This window comes from Chaetura pelagica, unplaced genomic scaffold (assembly GCF_000747805.2).
Source record: "Chaetura pelagica isolate M959 unplaced genomic scaffold, ChaPel_1.0 scaffold261, whole genome shotgun sequence".
NCBI classification, from domain to species: domain Eukaryota; kingdom Metazoa; phylum Chordata; class Aves; order Apodiformes; family Apodidae; genus Chaetura; species Chaetura pelagica.
In genome coordinates this window covers 581,543-605,408 of record NW_009952189.1, presented here as the reverse complement: position 1 = coordinate 605,408, position 23,866 = coordinate 581,543, and the positions used below count along the sequence as shown (strand labels likewise).

At 40.8% G+C, this 23,866-nt stretch overlaps 1 protein-coding gene across 1 annotated transcript in view; it reads left to right on the top strand.

The window, feature by feature from the left end:
- Positions 1–23,866, top strand: part of PPARGC1A (peroxisome proliferator-activated receptor gamma, coactivator 1 alpha) — a 64,371-nt gene that overhangs the window by 13,657 nt on the left and 26,848 nt on the right. The window contains exons 3-5 of the mRNA XM_010007293.1: positions 21,187–21,381; positions 22,341–22,463; positions 23,366–23,570. Coding sequence (XP_010005595.1) covers positions 21,187–21,381; positions 22,341–22,463; positions 23,366–23,570 — 523 coding nt within the window. The remainder of the gene's footprint in view (positions 1–21,186; positions 21,382–22,340; positions 22,464–23,365; positions 23,571–23,866) is intronic.

The window sequence follows — 23,866 nt, the reverse complement described above, 5'->3', positions numbered from 1 at the left end:
CTTTCCCTGCTGCCCCATCCCACTTAACATTAACTCAAGCCCATGCCATTACAGAAGGATAAAATCATAGTGAAGCTTAATTTAGGAATTGTTTTTTTTCTGAGCACCACTAACCTATTGTGCACATGTAGGTCAGGAGGAGGAAATTGCATGGAGCAAATTCGTTGAAGGGAAAAGTTTTAGTATTGAATAACGTCAAACTTATGTTTTTCACAAAGCAGAATAAAGTACAAGGAAGAGTGTGTGTGTATGCGTGTCTGTGAAAACTTAACCAGATGTAGCTTTTGTTGTACTACAGTGGGTAATATTCGGATACACCAGGGATTTGCAGCCTTTCTGGAGGAGTGGCTCCTCTCAGCTTTTTGGGCATTTTTTTCTCCAGTGTCTTTTTTGTTTTGGTAGTTGCGCAGGTGCATATGGGATCCTACTGCCCATGTTTGGAAGTGATGGACTGCAGCATTGGCATGCACGGAGATCTGACTGTGTGCTTGCACACACTGAGCCATGGAGGCTGGTCTCAGGCCTCAGTGGAAATCAGTTCCTTTACAACATGTAGTTGGTGGCTTTGACTGAGTTTTCCATTCTGACAACAATGGAGCAACAGCCTTGCTTCATAGTGATTGAGAAATTAATTAGGACTTTCTGGTGGTGATGAGTTGAAATGCCATGATTGGAGTTTGCTTTTTACCACATGCAGTAATCACAAAACCCAAAACCTATTGAGATTTTGGTGTTGTCATGAAGCCTGATCTGTGTGATACACTGGAATAATACTTCAGTTTCCTCACACACATCTGTGCTTTTGTGCTTTACTGTGAGTAACACAATGGGGTGCTGATCCATAATAGGTACTTCTAATCATTAAGACAATAATAATTAGAACAGAGTATTTTCTGTGATGAGCCATAGTGGCAGCCTTGGGCAAGTGGTGTTGACTTGCTGATATATGACAGCTTTCAGTTACCTGAACTGTTTACAGCCATCTAGCTCACCACATGAAGTTCAGTGCTTCCAAGCACGTTACAGGGTTAGAGGTGTCAAATGGTCAGAGAGAACTTCTTATGCCTCTACATTTCTGTTTGTTGCTACATCTGGTCCTTGAGGGCTCAGTGATACTAAATCTTTATAGGGATTTGAAGGGGCAGTCCACCATGTGGTCTGATGGACTGCGAATCTCTTCTAGAGGAAATACACCTGACTGAAAATACAGAAATTGGGTGGAAATCTTGTTTTTCAAGCAAGAGATTACTTGCAAGGAGGTGGTGATAACCTTTATCTGGGGAATTAATTGGTTTGGTTAGAGGACCATTCTGCTTCCCCGTGAGCTGCTAGAAGAAACAGTGGGAGTTTTCTCCTGGAATGGTAGTTTCTCCCAGAGTATTCAGAATTGTTTCTGAAAGTACTGCTAAACCTTTGTGAAAAAAAAAGAATTGTTCTCCCAAGTTGCTGTTTAAGCATTCTGGGATAATGATTCAGGAACTGCATCGCAGAGTGCAGGTAGTAAACATTGTGGAAGTGAGACTTCTCACTGGGATTTTGACTGGTGAGAATGCTGCAGGCTTGCAAGTTTCCACAGTGTAGTCAGTGACTCTTAAGTGAAAAGCAGGTATGTTGAGAGTTTTAAAAGTATTCTAGTATTCAGGATAATTTTATTTTATTTTTAATATGCATCAGTTAACTAATTGTATGTAGTTATAACAGGTCCCACTCTGCCAGGCCCTGTGGGTTGAGACTGAGTGAAGAGGACTGTGGGTCTCCAGGAGGGCATGATGGTGAGTTTTGAGCTTCCAGGTAGTGCAGGTGACAGTGTGTCTGGTAAAGGATGAAGAATGGTCTTGGAGCAGGGGAGGGCTTTGTAGAATCACAGAACAGTTGAAGTGGGAGGGGACCTTTGGTGGTAATTTGGTCCTTGATATGTCTTGAGACAGTGCCAAGGAGAAGTTGTTCCATCACCTTTCCAGGGATGGGGGTGAGAGTTACCAGTCTATAGTTACCTGGGTCCTCCTCCTTACCCTTTTAAAAGAGTGGAGTTACTTGCCTCCAGTCCTCAGGCACTTCTGTTCTCCAGCCCCACCTGCTCAGGCAGGGCCAACTGGAGCAGGAAGTCGAGGAATTATTTCTGTATTGCTCTGCTGCTGCTCCTCCTCCCGCATTAAAATGACACTTTATTAGGACTGGTAATGAATTCCTGATCCAATTTGGAACATCTTCCATTATAGGTTTTAACAACTCTGCATTCCCCAGGAGGCATGTCTGTATATAGCAGGGATCCTATCATGGCCAAATCCTAGTTTTCAGAGGAAGATGGGTGGCAGGCAAGAGTGTACTCAGTCTGGCCTCAGTTTACATGTCGGATCTTCATATAATGATACCAGCCTCCTGGGCTAGTCTTGCTCCTTGCACAGGTCCTTAGGTTGTTCATTTTCACAGGCTTGGTGTTGGACTAGTAAAATCTTAAAGTTGTCAGGTAAAAAAGGATACATGTGCAATTATTTTAATATTATTTTAGCAAACAAAAACTGAAGGTCATGCTTATTGACATCTGGTTGAATGTGTCCTGCAAGGCATTTGACTCTCCAGCCCTGCACAAAAGGAGCAATAGGCTTTCATTTCTACCAGTTTGGAGGAAACATAGGCATTTTTCCAATTCTTTTTTATGGTTTTGTGTTTGCTTTATTTTTTCCCCCACCAGAATTGGTGTGGATTTTCTTTACTTGATTGACTTAAAGGCTTAGTAGTCCTTAAAAGCCCAACAAGCCCTTCTTTACACTAACATGAAGCTATCAGGGAAAACGTTACCAGTTGTCACCTCAATTGCGTCTGGTGAAAAGCCAGAAAAACTTCTGGGTTTTTTCTCTGAGGCATAAGAAGGTATTGCATGGTCCTTAACACTGCAGAGATATTCATCCATTTCCAGCGAAAGAGAGTCAAACTGCTTCTGCTTGTGTGTGATTGGAATGTTGCCATCTCTTGTAATTTTCTTTGCTGTTGATCCCACTCTCATATAGGTAGGGTCAGGTTAAATGCCTCTCTGGGGACCAAGTCTCCCATTTGCAGCAGGAAATCTCTCAGGCAGAGAGGATAACATTACAGAACAGAGGCTAACATTACAAAACAGCTCTGCTGCCTCTGGCACATCTAGAGCATCGCAGACCAATAACTCCTATCATGCCACTCTTGCAGCACCTTATTATCTATGTTTTTCTGTAAATCCAATCCGAGACTATCATTACCAGTTTCAGGCAGGTGAACACCATCTGGGTGAAATAACCATGTGCCAGTGATGGGCTGGAGGGGGCTCTTGTTAGCTAATCATCCCTTCCTTCCCTTTGATGAGTTAATTTGCCTGTTGAGCCATGGAGGAGCCCCCAAGAGCTCCCAGGGGCCCCTTGTTAAAATTCTGCCGACAAATGGGAAGATAGGGATTATTTCACTTTTTGCTGGAGCCTGTGCTACCTATGATATTGCTAAATCATCCATAAGGTATGACTTCCTATGCAATCCTTTTGTTACAGTTCTGGTGGCACATTACTTCTGTGTGCATTTACCTCTTAAACATTGTCACTGGGTACCTAGCCCTCCTGAAAATCTCATCCCATGGATTAAGGTTAACTGTCATATTTCCATTTGGCCTTTTAACAGCAGGTATACAAGGTTCCTTGGCTTTGAAGCTGGACCATACTCTGGCATTTTTTTTGTGTCTTTGTTTGGTTGGTGTGGTTTTTTTTCTTTGATTGGTTTGTTGTTTTTTTCTTCCAGTTGCTTATTGCAGGCTTTATTTCCTTGTCTCATGGCAGTGTCTAAAAACCCTGTAGTTTTTGTACGTGTACTCTTTGTACATGCTAGTGACCAGCCTGTCCCTGTTTTATGATGTGCACTTTGAAGTCCTTGGAAGGAGCAAAGGTAATGAAAGAAGAAAAGAGATGGTCCTTGGGGCTTGTGAGCAAAGATAAACCCTAGTTTTTCTTCCTTTAGAGGCGTGGGATCACTGCTGTCTACCTCAACTTCTCTTCCTTCCAGCCAGCTGGAGACGGTTACACACTGCTGATCTTGCCCAACCCAGGGAATTAAGTTCTAACCTACAGCACAGCTAGGAGATGCCAACTTGAAGTTGCAGTTGTATCAATGTGATTTGGGACTACCAAACCTGGGGATAAGCTGCCTTAAGTAGTACATGCCAACATGGATACTTAAGGAAATGAAGAATGAGAAGAAAAAAAAATTAAAAACTAAACAAAACCAAAATCCATCAAAGATTAGGAAGCTAAGAAATAGTGTAATTTGGAAGTTGTTCTGCTCCATTTTTAACTAGTTGGACGGGACTTGTTAGCTCTGAAATAGTGCTCTTATAGCCAGATGAGAAGTTCATCTTACAAGGATGAAAGTGTGTCTCTGCATAGTGCTAGCAGGTGCTGTGAGTGAAATTACTAGCTTTTGCTCAATATTGATGTTTCTCCTAAGCTGTGTTCTGAGAGAGGGCAAACCCTTCCTGCAGGAACACAGGGAAAATGATGGAATAAATGGAGTAAATCTGGAAGAGTCAGTTTTGATCCTATCAGGTTATGAGTTCTGTCTAGAGCTGATCATGATGTACCAAGCAGATTCCTGCAGAGTTAATTGGTGTCGTGGTATTGTTTTCAGATGTGAGTTGGGAAGGATTATTTGGCTGTGTCCTGTACAGATCTAAATGGTGTCCAAAAATCAGGTCTCTCCTGCAACTGCCCAGGGAGCTTCCCCAGAGTGCCAGGAAGCAGGAATATGTCAGTCTCTCCACAATGAGTCAGTTCAAGTCCAGTATGTTCAGAGCTAATAGGCCATGGAGGGCTAATTCTCTGCTGAACCATCACCTTACAGCATCGCCTTACACCCTGCTTCTAGCACAGTCCAGGTGCCCTGGAACTGCCTCTCTGTGGACTTGTCTGGACCCAAGAGGGCATGTTAGGGGCAGCCCCATGCTGTATGTAGGTAGTTCTCTTTTTGGAACTCTCACAAGGGTAGGTTCATGAAACTTGGATTTTTAGACACAAAATTAAAATAGGAAAAAGACCTGCCCCATAACTTCAACTCATAATAGGTGTTATTTCCTAAGCTGTGTTTTTGAAAATTGTGTATGTATATCCTTGAGGATGTGCCTTGACCCAGAAGGTGTGTCAGAAGCTTTTTAGAAAATGGCTTTTGTGGGTACAGGGCTTTTCTGTCAGTCCAGCTTGAAACATCCAGGAATGCTGTCTTCTTCAGCCTGTTACTCCAAGTTGTACCTCCAAGTTGTAACACGCATTTAGCAGAAACCTCAAACTGGACCCTTCCACTTGATACCCTATTATTGCTTTCTATATCATCATTCCAGCGTTCCCTCTGTGACTCTTAATATTAGCTATTTGCCACATCTTCCTTTAGCTTGTTTTTTTCCCTGACCAGAATTCACAGGGATGAACAAAAATCCACTCATGTCTCTTGTCCTTCCCAGCGCCTGCTTCTGGGTGTGCAATGACAGATACCAGTTTTATTGTGTGCCAATTTTATTGTGTGTTACTGCTCTGTTTACAGCAGATTTAAGAGTTTACATTAGGCCACATCTGTTATCTTCCAGTTTTCCTAATTCTATCTGCTGGCAATCCCAGCTATGCGGTTGGGGTGGCTGCCCCTGTCCTAAAGGAATTTGTGTCAATTTCTGCAGGGACAAATCCTCCCTGCACTAAACCGCTTTGCCCTATTTGCTCAAACTGAAATTTTGACAAAGACGTTCTGTCCACATCCACCAAAAGAGATTGCCTTTTTTTTTTTTTTCAGATGCACTTGGAGGTAGATACATTGAAAGCTGCCTGTACCTGGCTGATAACTGAGATTGAGCATCTGTGTAGCACGATCCATGCCCTTTTCTAATTTGTCTTTGAGTGACAAGTGTGTCTTCACTGAGTCAGCAAAAGAAGAGATCCTACAGTAGAACTCATTGCCCTTCTGTCCCTTTTAACAGAGTGGCTAGGTTTTTCCAGTTCCTCCCCGAAATCAGTCTTTAAAAGAGCTCTTATAAAGACATCTGTCAAATGTATTCTCCAGAACTGCATTATGTTCCCTAGTAGTTTCCAATCATGACTCTTCATATGTTGGTATTTCTTTAGAACCCTTCCCTAACCATACTGATATATATTCCCTATTAAAGAAACAAACTAAACTCAAATCTTTGTGAAGAACAAAGTTGCTGGGATTTGGAGATAGTCCGTGTTGGTCGTCACTGCTGTTGCCCCTAGAGATCCAAATGTAAGAGTTGAGTGTTGATGACCTCAAAAAAAGAAAAGCAGATTCCATTGCAAACTTATGCATTTCACACAAGAGCCATGCACAAATTAGCTGAGGTTCTCTTGAAAGGCTTTAAGATGAGAAGTTGGTCAAATTTTGTATGTCTTCAGTTTTCATTGCAAGTGCTCTGTTTGGTTCTAAAATGATAGATTTTTTTTTTTAACTTTGAAGCTGTTAACTGGTAAATTAGCCCTTTCTTATGGGAGAGACCTTAACAATATAACTGTGTGTGAGGAAGATGGCAGGAAAATAGTGTATCATAATAACATGCTTGTTTTCAATAGCAAAGAGTCAAAATGCTGATAGACCTGGAATAAAACCCTACAAAATATTGATAATTGCTATTTTAGTGTTTGAATCCATCTGAATTGTTTCTGTGCAAAGGAAACACATCTCCCAGTGCCAAATTCGTACACCAAAATTCCTGGAGATATCTACCTCCTTCTTCTTGAATACTTTTACCTTTGGATGTGTGTAAGTGTCCTTACTGGTCCTGAATGCTACTCAAGTAAAGAAGGATCAGGGCCACCTAATCTGCTTTTCTCCCTCTTTGCAATCCAGTAATTGTTTTGTATCAAAATGTAGTTGTGCCTATAGGTAGTAGACAAACCTGCTAATTCAAGTTTTGTAACTCTTTAGTATCTTCCCAAATTGCATTCCATGATTTGGTTAGATTATATCTTATCTCTACCCTTCTTGCTTCGATAAACATACAGCATCTAGCCTGTCTTCTCCCACCTTATACACAAGGAAAGTCATTAGGACTTAATCTGTTGCTGGCGTTAATGGCACGATTCCTCATCCTAATTCCAATTCATTCTGCCTGGTATCCCACAAATGCCTTTGAGAAAGTATTTTATCCCTGATCTTTGCCAAAGGTGCTTTCCTCCTCCATTGCTGCAGTCTGATTTCTGTGGACTTCGTAACAACCTTTGCAGGCTGTGGTCGATGACACAGTCTTGCGTACAAAAGTCCACAAATGAGTGCCACATCTCACGCTGTCACTTCAGCTTACAAGGTCCCTAACAGCAGATCCCTGATCTTGAGCTATTAGTATAGCCAGAAAGTGCAGTCTCTTCACTAGCAAAGAAAAGAATGAAAAAAAGAATATAGTAAAAAGGGGGGACAGCAGTACAACAGCCTTTTTTCTCTCTTTCTGTCTGGAAGGTGGTTCGATGTTGCAGACACCTGATCTTTGGGACCTGCATGCAATAAAGCTGCTGTCAGGCAGCCTGGTGGTGACCAACTGATTGCTTTTGTGAATATTTTGTTTCTAAATGCCATCCGAATTCTGAAGTAAAATAGTTTCATAGTTGGCTTATAGTAATTTGGAAATCTTTGAAATGAAGCTCTGCTAAATTCTTCACTTTCTCCTGCTTATCTTTCCAGGGGGACAACCTGTCCGTGTGACTGTCTGTATAGGTAATGACTTATGCAGCTGGTTTTGGATATTTTCTGATTTTTATCTTCCCTAATTAAGTTATGCAAAGAGGGGACCCCACTCAGCAATGCATTTTGTAAACCCTTTGTTTTTCCAAGGCATTTATTGAGTTGCTGCTTCGTCCTGTGTTTTGGGGAGTTGGCCCAGCTTTTTGTGTTAAGCTAAATGGTCTCTGTGCTCAGTCATGACCACGTTCCTTCCCACTGGTCCAAAGTTGCCTCTTTTGCTATAGCATGCTGATGTTCTCCCTAACAACTGCTACATCATAGAGATATCCTGTGTCTTTCTGGCATGCAGGTACACTTCACTCACCAGCCTTGTTCTGCTGTGGCCATTCACTCTGTGTTAACTTTTTTGGGAAAACTCCATTCTGGAGTGTAAGTAATAGAGGAACAAATGCAGTGGGGACTTTTTCTGTACAAAAAATGTCAAAATCATGTAATTTCATAAATGCTCAAAATTAGCCTACCCTTAGTTATTTTGTTGTGACCACAATGCTCTTGACAAGAATTTTTCAGTCTTCTGTCAACTGAAAGCTCAGCTGGAAATGCTTTGGGATAGGGACTGTGTGCACTGCTGGGATCTGTGAAATGTTGTCCCCAGCTTGGAAGGGGAGGCTTGGTGGAGGAGCCCTGCCCTCCAGTATGCCTGTCTGTGGACACTCTCTGACCTGGTGAAGTTGTTTAATCTTTGTGCATCAAATCCCATGCTATAAAGCAAGGATTATAATCCTCCTTTCTTAGTCTTGTCTGTCTGAACTGTGAGTACTTTCTGCAGATACTTTCCCTTATGATGTAACTGGAGATCATTCAGTGCAATATGGCTGTTGTCTTGGTAGTGCTAGAATAACACTTAACCACGAGAAATTTGAATTGCAGGAGGTGGATAGTAATGTTAATCATGATAATGAATATGGAACATTATTTTTGCTGCATGACTGGAAGGAAAGGCTGAGAAATAAGTGGCTAAAATCACTGAGTGCATATTTTCAAAGACAGGGCTTGCTCAGCAGCCAGGTGACAACAGACATGTTGTTTATTTGACAGAGAGGCTATGAACTTAACTTCTGACTCAAACAGAACATTTGCTTTCCAAATGAAGACATATGGGGGGTTTTAATGGCAGTAGGAAGACATGTGGCTAGGTTATGCCACTACACATGGGCTTATAAAGGCACTGGATATATATCTGGTGAGGGAATCTGTGAATTCCACCACTAATTAAGAGTGAAAACATTTCTAGCCCTGAAAAGAGAGTCAAAGAAAAACAGTGTCTAAGAGGAGAGGCTTTACCAGCTCCATGGCAGTCAGATGTGATGCCTGTCCAATAAGGGCAAGAATTTCTCTTCAGCTGCATGATTTTGTTTTAGCTTGACCTTACCCAGCATTTGTTTCTAGAAGTTTGCCTTATTCAAGGTGAAGGTTTTACATTGTATAAAAAAAACCCTCATACTAAAAAGTAACAGTAAAAGCAGTGAAGGAAAAAGGTACTGGAAAACATGCTAAAATGAGTGCCTGAATAAGTGTGTGTTTGATAGTCTTGCTAAGGTGCCAAGACTGGTGTAGTACCTGGGTTGTGGTGTGAAAGGCAATGGGCAGGAATCAGTGTGCAGAGGCACTTGCTGTTGAATCTGGTTAAGTTCCCAGTCTGTGCTCGTACAGCAAGTACCCACAGTGATGTTATCTCCAGAAGTGTGGGGAGTTGAGGCAGCAGCAGCAATGTTACACTACAGGACTGATTTCTGCAGGGATGCCTTTCAGACTGGCTGACCCACAAGTAAAATGTATGTAAGGACTGAGATAATTTGTGCTTCGCTTTGGCCTTCCTTTGGTTTGATATCTTGTGGTTCTTAGTGAGAAGCAGGTGAACAGGTATCCTGCTTAAGACAACTTAAAGAAAAAAAAAAAAAAAGAGCTCATTTTACATGTTTTAAAGATGAGGTGACTTCATTGCAGACTGTAGGGTCTTGCACTTTTACCCCAAAGAAAAAACTGATAGCTCTGCACTTCAGCTGGCAGGGAACTGTGTGAGGCCCTTGCTCGTATGTGCCAGACCTCTTAGGGTACCAAACATAATTTTGTTTTCTTCTAAAGTCCCAGGCAATAAGCTAAAAATGTCTTGCTCAGATGCACATTTTGGAATTTCAAAATTAAACATAATAAATCAGATTTTAATTTTTACTCTCTTTGGATGAGACATACAATGAGAGAGTGAGGACACTGTGTTAGAGTATCTTTTGATTTCCTATTTGCTGTGTATTAAACATTTATATTTCAAAGAAGCGTTTGTACCTATGCTGAGTGTTTGGCAAATCCAAGAGCTCATTAGATGTTAACAATAGCAGTGCTGCTAAATACAAAGGATTCATAGGCAAAGTACCCCTCAGGCTATATCTCTGAGAGAAAAAGTGGCAAATAGAATCAGAAACTAATTAAATAGTCAGCTGAAGCGAGCATAACTTTCAAAAGCTCTAAAACTACCAAAAATGGAAACATATTACAGTTATCTGCATTCACAGTGCAGAACAAGTTTGGTAGTATTTAAGATAATTCTCTAGTGCCTGCTATTTTTAGTCCAAGGGTAAGCTTCTGTAAGAGCCTTTCAGCATTGCATCCCTTTAACCTGGCCTAACAAGCTAAGCCAGTAAGCTGTCTGATTTCTGTCTTACAGGAGGCAGAGAGATAGCTAAAACAAACCACTTGTGGTAAAAATGCTCAGCCTATCTTGGCTTAAGAGCTTTCTTCATACAGATTTTTTTTATTATTATTATTATTTTTCTTTTTTTCCAAATGTACCACTATTAAGTGTTGCTTGTCAGAAACCAAGATGTTAGGTTTTGCTGTTTGGAAATTGTAGAAATGCAGGAATGAAAGGAGGATTTTATAGACCCAGCCTAATGGAAATAAATATTTCTGCATTGCCACCAGTGAAACCCAATCACAGCAGTTTATGCTGTTGCTGTCGATTCGCCTGAGGAAAAAAGAACGTTTACTTTTTCTCTGGGAAGGAATGGCAGACATAAAGGGCCTGATTTTCTTCTCACTTACACTTAATCTGTCCAGGTTTAACTCCATTGACTTTTCTGGGTGATGCTTGGTTTGTGAGGCTCTAATCCAAGGGAAGTCAAGCTGGGGTCAGCATTATGCTCCCTGTGCCACCAGCACTCAGGTTTGGGGCGTGCTTTGCTGTCCAAACGGGACAAGGTCTTCTGCACCTGTAAAACACTGGTGCTTATTGCATGCTGCTGGTTGGGCCTCCAGGTGGATAAAGCTTTGCAATATTATTCACTTACAGATAGATTTGGTTACTGGAAATACTATATGGTTCCCTCTCCTAAAGTATAGAATGAAGTACACCCACGTTTACTTTCTTTGCTCTCTCCCTTTCCCCTTCCTCTCTTCTTTCCTTGCCCTCCTTCCTCTCTGGTGGTTGTGTATGTGATCCTTATACATGTTTACAAAACAGCATTTTATTGCTACTTAAACACAAGCAGTCCTACCCGCTCCTGTCAACAGAGTATCCTGTCCTCTTTCTGAAACAGGTAGAAGCAGAGGTCATGCTGCCTGGTTTATGGTAGTAGCTCCAGCCTTCTTCCCCAAGAATTGTCACTTAAACAGGTTTCCCCTTCCCAGGACACTGGATCAGGAGTGCAGCTCTCTTGTCTTGGGCTGCTACCGGTCCACAGTCCCTTCCCCTCATTCTTCCTGCCATTTTGGCTGCTGATAGAGCAGAGCAAAGTGTCTTAACACAAAGGGATGCCATTTGAGCCAGGAAAATATAGGTTGTGTTGAAACCAGTGGTCTGGTTTAGTATTCAGATGGCTGCTATTTGCTTATTATTCCTGGGGTTTGGCACATCCCATGGGGTTTTGGCTGTGCGTCTAGCAGCTACATAGGCTCAAATTAGAATTTGTGTTAACTTCAATGGGAATAACTTTTAAATTGAAGATACACTCAATATAAACAAATTTGTCAGTACATTTCCAGTAGGAAATGTGAGCACAGCATCTACCACATTGTAGGCAAGATGAACCCGAGCCACTTTTCAGCTCATCTTCTTAGTCATAGCAATGTACTGTTCAGCTGCAAAACTCACTCAATAAAGAGGAAGAATTAGCCCTTACTGGCTTCTGGCTGAACTGCCATTAGTCCCAGGACAGGCTGGTACAGGCTGGTGCAGAAGCTTCAGCATCAACATACCCAAAGAGCAGAGGACCAGGTTCCTGGCTAGTGTTAATCTGCATAACTTCATTAAAACCTGTGGAGAGGCCCTAATTTACGGCAACTGAACATCTGGCCCAAGTTCTTTTTCTTTTGATTACTAGAAGGATTAAATAGAAGTACCCAAAATTATTTATTATAGGTGCTTTGGCAGCATCCCAAAGCTCCATTGTAAATCAGGACACCACTGTGAAAGGTGTGTGAACACATAACAAAAAGGCAGTCTCTGCCTAAAGGAACTTACAGCCTAATTAATAATGGTAGTTTGTGCATTAATAGATACAGCTGGACCTGACTGCCTGTTACAGGTCATTTCTAAAGATGGGGGGGGGAGGGGAAGCTCAGGTTAATTTTAATTATTTCTGATGAAAAGGGACTGGTTAGTGTCAGTGCCTCCCAAAGAAAAAGACAATCTTCTACATTTTACTGGTGGAGGGCTGGTGATCAGGATCACATATTTTTAAAAGACTAGCAGAGAATGAGCAATATATTCAGTTTTGACAAAGAAAGTCAAAGAGAGAGGCAACTGCTGTGGGAACTGTAACGTACACCACAGTACACATGCGCAATATAACTGCTAGACTGGTTGAGGGTAAATGAACAAGGTGGTAGATTTAGTGTAAACTAGCAAATTAGTTTTACCTTTTAGTGTCAATCCCATTTTATCAACATTATCAGTGAAGATTAGTGAGGTCAGGGAAACTTAGAAACCTGCCAACAGTGGACATGCTCTAGAGGAGGCTTTGCAACAGATAACTCTCCTGTGATCTTTAATTTTTTTTATGTTTTCAGTTTTAAAATCACTGTCTCTAGTTTACGATTCTATTTGCATACACAAAATTGCATTGAAAGAACATTAAAGTCTTAGCACCTAGTGACAAATCAAGAAAGTACATAGTAAAGGATATTGTGAGACATCTAAATGAATCCAAATGCGTAACTGGCAGAAAATTCAGGCACATCTCATCCTGAAGAATGTCTTTGGTGGTTGTAGAGGTTTATCAGGATGCCCTGTTCAGTCTGATTTTGAGGGGAATGCTGCTGGGACAAGCTTACATTTTTCTGGGAATGTAAAAGCAAACTGAAAAGCATGGCAAAATGCACCTGTGATCTGTGCTGTGTTAAACCCTATACTTTGTTAGCACCTTCTCTAGTGTGGCATCTCCACATTGTCACTTGGTGCTTCATTATAAAGGTGTCTTTTATTGCTTTCAGCTTAGGACATTCTCCGTGTGGGTACCCGGGGTGTTCTCTCAGCTATCTCCTTACATATGGGAACACCAGTTTTTTTGAAACTTTTTTAGCTTGTTAAGGGTAGAACACACATATCTAAAGATATTTTTTTCCCTTTTCATGGTGATTTCCTAAGTTTTTTTTAGGACTCATGTCTACTATCTTTATATTATCTAGCTAGACTACCTTTGTAAGTGGTATGTGTGTCACTCAACACATCTGCTTGTACATACCAGGAGGATATTAGAGCCGTTGCTTTGACACTTAAAGATGGGAGTACAGCTACATAGGTAAAACATATAGAGAAAATGTATCTTTAGCCTTGTAAATAAGTTTTTGTCCTGTGTCTGAATAAACTCTTTAAGCCAGCACAGAGCAGGTGGCAGCCATCCAGTTAGACCATAATAAAAATTGATGGGAAGCCCAGATGTATTGATGATGTACTGATCCATTCATGCTGCGGGTCTAAGGAAAACTGGTGTTTTTCTTCTTGTGAGACTTGTGTTTGCTATACCTGTTCAACAGGTATGGTGGGTAGGTTTGATGAAGCTGAAGATGCTGCAAAATTAAAACATCATAAAAAAGCATTTAATTAAGTTGATCCTTTACACAGGCTATTTTGTTGGTCAGATTAAATTCCAGTTTTCTAAGAGTAAAAGCACCAGACAGAAGGATCTTATTTTGCTGTTTAAAAAGGAGTTTTTGAGTATGTGTTCTGTTCTCACAAAAAACTTCTTCACATAATTGAACAAAATTTAAATATATATATAAACTCTTCTCTACTATATTTTATATAATTTTACTCTGAAATTTATATATGTGTAGAGTCATAAATCTCTAGAAAGAAGCAGGGATTATAATAGACATTCTGACACATCTGGAGTAATTAAAATTAAGCAAATGCAACACTGAACTAGAGCATGAGCAAAAGTTATAAGATTATTCTTCATAGTTTGCAAAGGTTGAGTCTGTCCTGCCACTCAAGTGTGGTTTTAGAGATGTCTGTCATTATCAAGAGGAAAAAGTTTTTTCATCACTTACATGTGTGAAATAATCACTGAGAAATATCTGTGATTTTTTTTTCCCAGAACATGCCATCCTGCCTAACAAAGGTACATGAATGTTGAAAAACCTCCTGTCAGTGCATGTACCCTAAATCAAGTAAACAGGTAAATCTGAGGGAAGCAGTGTTTGACTATTTGGACTGAAATACTGCTGACACCATCACTAAAAGCACTGCAATAGAGAGTCCCAAACATCTTCCTTGCCTAATGCTGTAGCCTGTAGCCTGCCTTCTGCTTTCCTTTTTTTGCAGTAGTCATTCCCTGTTAGAGCTTGTTTGTATTGGGACTATGGCCAGGAGCTATGACTCTCTACCCTCCTGTATATTTTAAGTACATAATAATAATTTTAAAAATCTGTTTAAGTTGTTCCTCAGGACCTTATCGTGTGCATGAACATTATATGTGAAAGGGAGGCTGAGTGAGAGGTGCTGTGTGCTGGGCTTGGAGGGCAGCCTGAGTACCCTCTTGCAACCTGGGCAGTGAGCTATTGTACATTTTTTGCTGTGACTCCTCACAAGGCTCTTACTCCCCTTTTGATGTAGGAGGTGTTCTTGCCAATGCAAGGGGTTTGAATCTAGATGATCTTTAAGGTCCTCTCCAACCCAAACCATTCTATGATTCTGTGATTCACACTCCTGCCCTTTTCTCTGTTATCCCCACCTAAGCTGTAGGTAGTGTTTTGTGCTTCAGTCATGCAGAGCTCTGCCCAAACCTAGCCCACCACAGGCTGGACAGAACATGCCACATCTTCTCCTGCTGCATTTCACCTTGAAGTGGTCTTTCCTGGCACTAGGTAAGAAGGCACGACTGTACGTCCATGGCATTATGGACACGCAGCTCTTGGTAAGAGGTTTGGTGTCTTCTACAGTGTCAAGTCCTGGATAAGTTTTAAAGCCCCTCTGGTGAGCTAACCCAGTCCAAAACGTAGGCAATACATTTATTTAGTAATCAGCAAATTAGCGTATGTAGTCAGTAAATATTGAGGTTCAAAATGCTGATAAGATGATTTGCTTTCAGGTGTTTTCTCAATATTGTGCTCAGCATCAAGTATAAATTGAATAGAGTGACCTTTTGATACTGAGTCAAATTGACTGCATTTCCAAAGGTTCTGTGGTTTCAATTACCATAAATTTTTGATATTGAGTCTACCACTGGTGCACCAGTTCCAGCACAGCAATATCTTATCATTTCTCCCCGTAACACAGTCAATGGCATGATAGCTTGCTCTTAGATGATTTTTTTTGTTTTATCTTTTCCCCAGAATCAAAGATTACTATCATAGAGGAGAAGGATGTAGTTTACAGTAATGAAATTGAAATGGCTTGCAAAATGTGAATGAATTTTGGTCAGAAGATGTAAAATGGGTTATAGGTTTGTAGCTGGATCCCCAGTTTGGGAGATGAATAAGTCAATGTGTAGCTCTTCAGTTTATTAGAAACTTAATTGCCAGGCTGTAATGGAAACTTCTGAACTGCAACAACTTGTTAGAAGCAATAAAAAAGTGACTTTCTGGTAGAAGACTATTTAGTAGGCTCTTTTAAAATGACACGCTTAGCATAGAGCAGAAAGGTTAGACTTTTCACCTGAAAAGATGTGTTCCTCACAGGAGCTACGGCAATGTTACTTCAAGTGATCAAGGGCACGATCTTAAAGAAAAGCCTATTTGTAAATGGCCTGTTCTCTTTTGCACTGTGATGAAGTTGCACAATGTCAAGTCAGTGTCTCTCTCTTCCAGAGAGAAAGTAACCGGAGTTCAGTTTCCAAGATTAAACATGAGAACTTCTTAAGACTAGAGATATACACCATGTTGATTTTATGAATAACAATATAAATATAATAATAAATATACCCTGTTGTTATACCCTGGAGAAGGAAGGGGGGAAATGGATGCTGCAGATGCTCCTGCCTCCTTCAGCCTGTGGTCCTTGCATGGACCCTTCTCACATAATGTCACTGGGAGCAACGCTGGGAATTCATTCCACTCCAGGTACCCAGCTCTGAAAGTAAAGCATTGCAGGACCTGCATTGTGTATGATTACAGTATTTATTTAACACTGGGGGGAGAGGGGGGGAGAGTGGGATGGCAGAGCATATTTCTTCAGGTCTGTACAATATCTCCAGAAATCCAGTTGGAATGAAGCTTTTTCATAAATATGGAGATGTGATTGGTCCTACAAATGAGATACATATGCAGTCCTTATGTTGGGCAATGGGACTGCTGAAATCGGAAGGTGAGCTCCGCATTCAAGTGGTTTTTGCCATGTGTTTGTGAGTAGTGTGAGTATCTCTGTCTCCTTCAAAAAGAAGATCTCTTGTTCTCTTCCTATACCCTAAAGGCATATGCACAGGGGTGGTGATATTTAATCCCCTCATTTCTACTACATATAAAGAAACTTGGCTGTAATTTTCTCCTAGTGGAACTCCATTTTGTTTTTAAAGATAATTGATAGCTCTGGACTTAAGTATTTCAATTATGAGAAGGTCTCTTGGGACCAGACTAACAGACCTTGGAAATGCATCGTGTGGATTTTTACTGTAAGAGAGCACAGGATGTCTAAGGATTTGCAGAGCAGTTGAACAGTAAAATAAAAGCTGTGATGCTTCTCAGAATATTTAATGGAATGGGACTGGTTGTGAGCAGGTGGGGTAGAATAAAGAGTTTTCCATTTGGACTGCTGATTCGTCTTTCACCCTGGGAGAAAATACTGCCAGGTACAGCCAGCTCTAAGTCAAGAAGGAGGCACTTGCCTTGGACAGCAGATTGAGAAGACAGCAAAGTCACTGTCTGTGCCAGTGCCAGTGCAGGTAGGCCTCTTCTGCTCTAGAAGAAGGAAAACTTGATCTGTAATTCTTTCCTTTCACCATCCCTGATCTCAGCTCATTTTTCATTGGCAGGAGCAGGAAGACCAGCCTGCATCCTAATCCCTTCCCTCCTTCTAACTTCCCTGTGCTTTTGCCCAACCTGTGGCTCCTTATCCTCATATTGCAAAGTTTGGTTTGTGGGGCCAGGGCTGAGATACCATCTGCCCCCTACTCCTGCATGTTTGCTGATGGGAGATGCTCAGGGCTGGGGTGGTGTTGGTGAGCTTTTTGGTGCCTCTGCATCCTGAAGTGCAAAAACTGTACCCCTCGTTTCTCCTAGTGGTGACTTAAGGGCATTCTTATTCCAAAATGTGTCATTAAAGAATTAAATGCTGTTGGAAGTCCCAGATGTTCTCACAAGTAATTTTTGTGCTTTTGAAAGCAGTGCCGTAATGTATTCATATTTTTAGATCACTAGGATATTTTCAGCTGGAGGAAGATCTTTTATTTTCTTTGTTAATAGTGCTATGAATAGATCTTGGGCTACCGAGGAGAAATGAGTTGATATGTTGAAAGGGTGATCCCTCATGAATTCAGGTGTACACCTGGCTGCTCTCAATTGCTTACTGAGCTGGGCTGCTGGAGTGGTGACAGCTTCTACCAGCTGCAGAACTGTCCCAAAGTTTCCTGGGCTTTTTACAAAGATGTGGCAAGCTGCCACTGCTCCCAGCTCCTCAGGGCTGTGGATTAATACTGCAGTTAAGACCCTGATCTTTCAGTGTGAATCATTATGGGCCTCTGCACTGTTAAAATAATCAGTGAAGAAACTTCACAGCATTCTCATTCATTAGCTGATTTCACTTCTTGAGATACTGTAAGCAAAAGCTTTGCATGTAATAGCCACAAATGAAAGGTAAAGGGGGGTCAAATAGAGGGAAGATGTTGGAGATATTAGTAACATTTGGAAAAGATGATTTGACCGTCTTCTGGAGTGAATCAGCATACCTTTGCTGACTGCAGGAGAGCTACAGAAGAGTCCTGAGTCAGGACATCTGCATTCTGGCTTCAAGGATTTCAAGAAGGGATTGGTGATAGCAATGATAGTCGTTTAAAAATTTTGCATTATTTTTTAAAGGAAGAAAGTTCTAGTGAAAAATCACAATGTTGCTCAATATATGCACCTGAAAGGGATTCACATGAAAGACAAGGTGGCTGAGTCTCCATTACAACTCAGTCTTTGGCCTCTGTAATGAGATTGCTGACAAGTAACAGGTATTGCAGACATAAAATGCTAACCATGAGGTGAACTTGTCTCCATGAATAGGCAGAATAAGCAAAAGAGAAAGAATTATCAAGGGTAGAGGATTTAAATACCTTTGTGTGGGTAAATTATCAACTCATTTCATATAGCTTTTCACTGGCCAAAGAGAGAGTATCTCTGGAGACATTTTACTGAAGGCAGAAACCCAATTAGAATAAAATTGTTACACAACTAATAAAGTGTTTTTTAGACAGACAATTCTTTTTAGTGCTGTAGAAATATTAAATCATTAGAGCAAAACATGTAAAAGCAGGCAGTAGCCCAGTTTTCATGGTCTTTAGGCACCTGGATCACTCATTTTGGATACTGGTTGGTGTTCTGGCAGTTTGCAGCACTAGCCACTGTGTTTGACCATGCACAGTGACACAAATGCCAAGTCTTAATTATTTTGAGAGCTAATGCCATTCTGGATATGCTAGAAACTTTTACTGTTAGAAACATGCAAGTGCATGTGTTCGGTGACATACTCAGGTTCCTTGGCTCCTTCAGCTGGGTGAAAATTTACATCAGTCAAAACCCCTCTGGCTCTCATGCATTTATGTTAAACTAACAACCAAGGACGTTAAGAAGTTCATGCAGTGTGGTTGGGAAGTGATGCATAACTGCTTCTGCATTAAAAAGACCCATTAGTTAGCAAGATGTGGTCATTGTTAATTGTTTTTGTAAGTGTTTAATAAGTGCATGTGTTTGCCTTGCAAGTTGATGTTTGAGATTGTCCTCCACGCCTTTTTCTTACATGCTGTAGTACATTTAGGTGGTCTGAATACTTAGGATCTCCTCCTTTAGATGGAAGCAAACCCTTTTAGTGAGACCTTGCTTGAAAGTTAGGAGCATGGTGGAGCAAGTTCGTCAGAGCACACACAGTGCTTCCTCTGACCTCAGTGGAGATTGAAGGTGCTCAGCTCCTCCTGATTCACCAAGGCTGTGCGACGTGCAGGTTGGATGCCAGTCTGAAACATGAACTTCTGTGGTGACAGTGCTGAAGCCGTGAAAGGGCCTGCGTTTGGCCCTGGCATTGCTTCTCCCCAGTGCTGTCAACACCAAGACTCAGGTTACGACAGCAAAACAGAAAGCTGCTGCTTCAGTGATTATTGCTCAAATGTGGATGTAGCCAACCATCTCTCCCTCTGCATCTCCCCTCAGTGCCATTTCTGCTGTATCTAATTGTTGTATTTCTTTATAAACAACAATTTAAGACAATTAGGAGCAATAGCATAGTCAAACCTTTAAAAGGTTATCTCACAATGTCATTTTCTTGACTAATGTGTTCCTTCTGCCATGTCGTTTGTGAATAGACATGTGTTAGCCAGCTAGTGTGTTTCATCTGTGGTGACTTTGATTTATTTGCTCTGTAAATTGGGACTGAAGCAATAATGGAAAGTGACATTAATTGTTTAACAGAGTCCTCTTTGTCACATCCTGTGCTTTCTCTGGGGTGTTTGAATGTTGAAACTTGTACAAAACTAATTGAAATTGCTGTGATGAGGACCGGTGTCCACTCAACTTTCTGTTCTTGAATGTCAGCTCACTTGAATGTCTGTTTGAAGCTTGAGAGCTGAGCAGCTAACAGCAAATATCAGAGTTTCTTCTGGCATGCTATTATTAAAGAAGGCATTTCCCATTACAAATAGTAACACTTCCAGCTTTGTTGCTATATTTTTAAGCTGTAAGGCTTAGTGATGTGCCTCACCAGCTACACCAGTTCCTGGTGTGGGAGTCAGGCAGCCAGACCCCTCCGTGGCCACCCCAGGACTGAGGGGGTGATTCGTCCCACAGCCTGTGACGGGCTTGAAATGCTATTGGGGAAAAAAGTCAGCACTTTGTTATATTGCAAAGGGGTGTGTTTTTTTTCCAATAATGCCTGTTTGAACTTTTCTAGAAGTGACACTGTAATTTTCCTCTAAAAAAATGACTGTGAAAAGCTGGATTTGGAGCATGACTTTATTCGCAGGGTGGCTCTCATCTGCTTATTTCTCTCCTTTGCACACTGAATTACTTGTCTTGTTGCTGACGTATGATATCTAACATAAATTAACATTATAGCCACATCTGATTAGGAATTTATCTACTTTTTATAGTTGCAGTAGGAATCTGTTAAATGCATATAATAGTCACACTGAGCACTCAAATGCCATAACTCGAAAGGACAACTTCAAAGGCCTAGTGTATTTATTTGAAAGAATCCCAAAGAGCCTGCCGTTTACAATATGAATCCTTACGCCAGATACTCAGGAGTAAGAAGTTGTTCTTTTGGGGGTTTGGAGCAAAGTTTTCCAGATATATGAAAGGGAAGCCCTTTCTCACTTTTGCCAGACTGCATATGTGAAAAAGGTTTTTCAAATTTCACCATGATTCATTGTGGTATTCTGATGAGCTGTCTTATTCTCTGATTCTTGTAATTTTGTCAGGTCAATTAGCTGATATTCAGTGTTGAAAAGAGAAAGAAAGAGACAGCCCGGGCTGACACCATCGTTAGGTATCAGCAGCTTAAGCACATCCTGTAATACTATTCCTGGGTGATTACTTATCATACATAACACCAGATTAAAAAAAAAAAAAAAAAAGAATTTTGGAAGAAAAGTAAACTAGAGCAATACACTGTGAGTGCAAAGAGTTTTCTATTGAATGCAGAGATGGATCCTTTTGTGGTGCTTAATTACATCTTCTGAGGTTCTGTTGCAGGTTTCTGTTTCAAGGGCTGGCTGAACTGTTTTGACTGCTTTTTCACATATAGAGGCATCATTTCATCATTTTGTTCCTTTTCTCTTCTCACCTGGTTCTGCTTTTTTTTTTTGTCCCCTCCCACAGAAGATAGATGAAGAGAGTGAGGCAAACTTGCTAGCTGTTCTCACTGAAACACTGGACAGCATCCCTGTGGATGAAGATGGATTGCCTTCATTTGATGCACTGACAGATGGAGATGTGACCAACGAAAATGCCACTAGCCCTTCCCCAATGCCCGACGGCACCCCTCCAACTCAGGAGGCAGAAGAGCCGTCTCTAGTAAGAACCCTTCCTACTGTTTAACAAGAATTGGATGTGCCTCTGGCTACCCGCTGCATGGGTATGATGTAGTCACAGTAAGGTCTGGACTTTTCATTTAGACTGAAAAGGAAAACCAAGAACTGAAAATTAAGTGGGGAAAAAAGCCCACGAAATAGCCTTAAGATGACTAATAAGAGAATCTATTTAAAAGTGTGTTGAAAAGATTGCTTTGGAGATTCTTTTGCTAATGGCTGACACTTTTGCTTATTATTCTGTTCCAATAAGTTAGGGTAATGGATATTAACTCATATTTCATTTCTGGGGCTATTTTTCTCTGTGTATATTTAGATGTCACTTTTGGTGATCTGTTAAAAAAGGGCCCATTGAATCTGGGAGGACGTGGGGTTTATTTTGTGCCTTTAACATTAATTTGAGCAGTAAGCACCAGCTTAATGCTAATCAGGGCAAACCCCAACCTTGGGTGAGGAAGTGGGTGAAACCTTATATGCATTTTGCTCGGTAAAAACCAGTTTGAGACGTGGTTCTGTTTCTGCTGAAAGCCCCTTATCGCTGGCTTCTGCCGAAGCAGAGCCAGATACCTGCATCTTGACACTGTATCCATTAGTCTGTTAAAGTTAATGTCTCTGTTTGGATCAGAGGCCTCTTCTGTCAAACAGATCACCAAGAATTTTATTTTGCCATGGATTCAGAAATCCAAGACCCCTGTCATTTCCGCTTGCCCTGCAGTATACTGCAGTAAAGGAAGCAGAAATACACTGCTAAACCAGAAGAAAATAAAATCTGTTTGCTCTGGGGAATATTGAGCCCTTCTTTCTGTTTTACTGTACTTTACTTGCTGAAATTGATACTGCTAATTTTAAGTAACTGTGCAAAAATGTAGATAAGTAATTTTAATCCATAAAGATGCATAACTTTACTCTTTTCCTTCCACCTCCCTTTCCCTGATGTGTTTGTAGCTTAAGAAGCTCTTGCTGGCTCCAGCCAACACTCAGCTAAATTACAATGAATGCAGTGGTCTCAGCACACAAAACCATGCAAACACTAATCACAGGATCAGAACAAGCCCTGTGGTTGTTAAGGTACAAACTTAATCTTTGTAATAACAACAACAAAAAAAGAATAAAAAAAGAACAAAATAGTGTAACAAGGACTTTCATGCTTTTAGCGACCTAGCAGGCAGTAGCTGTGTATGTATTCTATTAATCTGCATACTATCTTACAACTGCTTAAAAAAAATGTGAACAGATTATAGACTGGGTTCCCGAAAATCACCTGAGCTCCTTTATGCTCTGAATATTTTGTTTATGCTTTTTGTTTTGGCAGAGTTCAGTTGTAGTCCCACCGTCTGTTACTCTAGCCTACTTTATTGATATCTAGAGTAGTAGGGGGTACGATAAAATTTGCTGATGGTGTTTATGAGCGACTCCAGGATGTGGGACTGCCATTTTACCAGCTGTCTGAGCTAAGAAAGATGACGCTGGATTCTTGGCAAAAGATGTGTATCAGCCATTAATTGGATAGAATGGGGGCTCTGACATAATTCTGTTAGCAGGCAGTATTAAACGATGTTTGTCTTGCCGTTCACTGTAACTGAAAACAGAGCATTTAGGGGTACTTATGAGAGTTGTGAATACTGGGCTCAAGCAATCAGCAGCAAATTAAGGTTTAAACCAGCTTATTTTTTGTTCACAGTAAAGGCGCTGTAGGGTCTTGTTAGTTACATGTTGCTGAGTAGGAACATTGAAATGTAGGAGAAATGAAATAAAAAGCTGCATAAATGTCATTTAGGAATTTTAAATGTAATTTTCTTTCCTTGTTCTGCAAACAATTATTCACAGCTCATAGATCTAGTACACTTAGACTGAGCACTTCATTGAAAATCTCATCTCTTCAGAAAACCTATATCCATTCTGATAAGGTTCAGCTCACTAATTTTAGCTTTTTTTTATTCTATTTTATTTTATTATGCCCTGTTTTTAAGACTGAAAATTCATGGAGCAATAAAGCAAAGAGCATTTGTCAACAGCAGAAGCCTCAAAGGCGTCCCTGCTCTGAACTTCTCAAATATCTGACTACAAATGATGACCCTCCTCAGACCAAACCAGCAGAGAACAGGAGCAGCAGCAAAGAGAAATGCACCTCCAAAAGGAAGCCTCATCTGCAGTCTCAGACAAATCATCTGCAAGGTAGGTGTGGCACCACAGAAGATGGCTTTGGTACCAGTAGTAATGCTGAGAAGCTGAAATACCACAGTTGTGAATACCCTTGATACCTCTCCTGTTCTTTGCATTAGTATTGTAAATCTGGCATCTCCTCTGTATAGAGAGAATTTTAGAACAGTGTAATGAAGTTAGGATTAATTGGCTAGATTTAGCTTTTGAACAATTTAAATCCTGTCTCTATCTCCTCCCAACCTCAGAAAAGGAATCTCAGGGAAAAAGAAGTTTTAACAAGTACCACATGTTAATGTACCAAGCTAGCT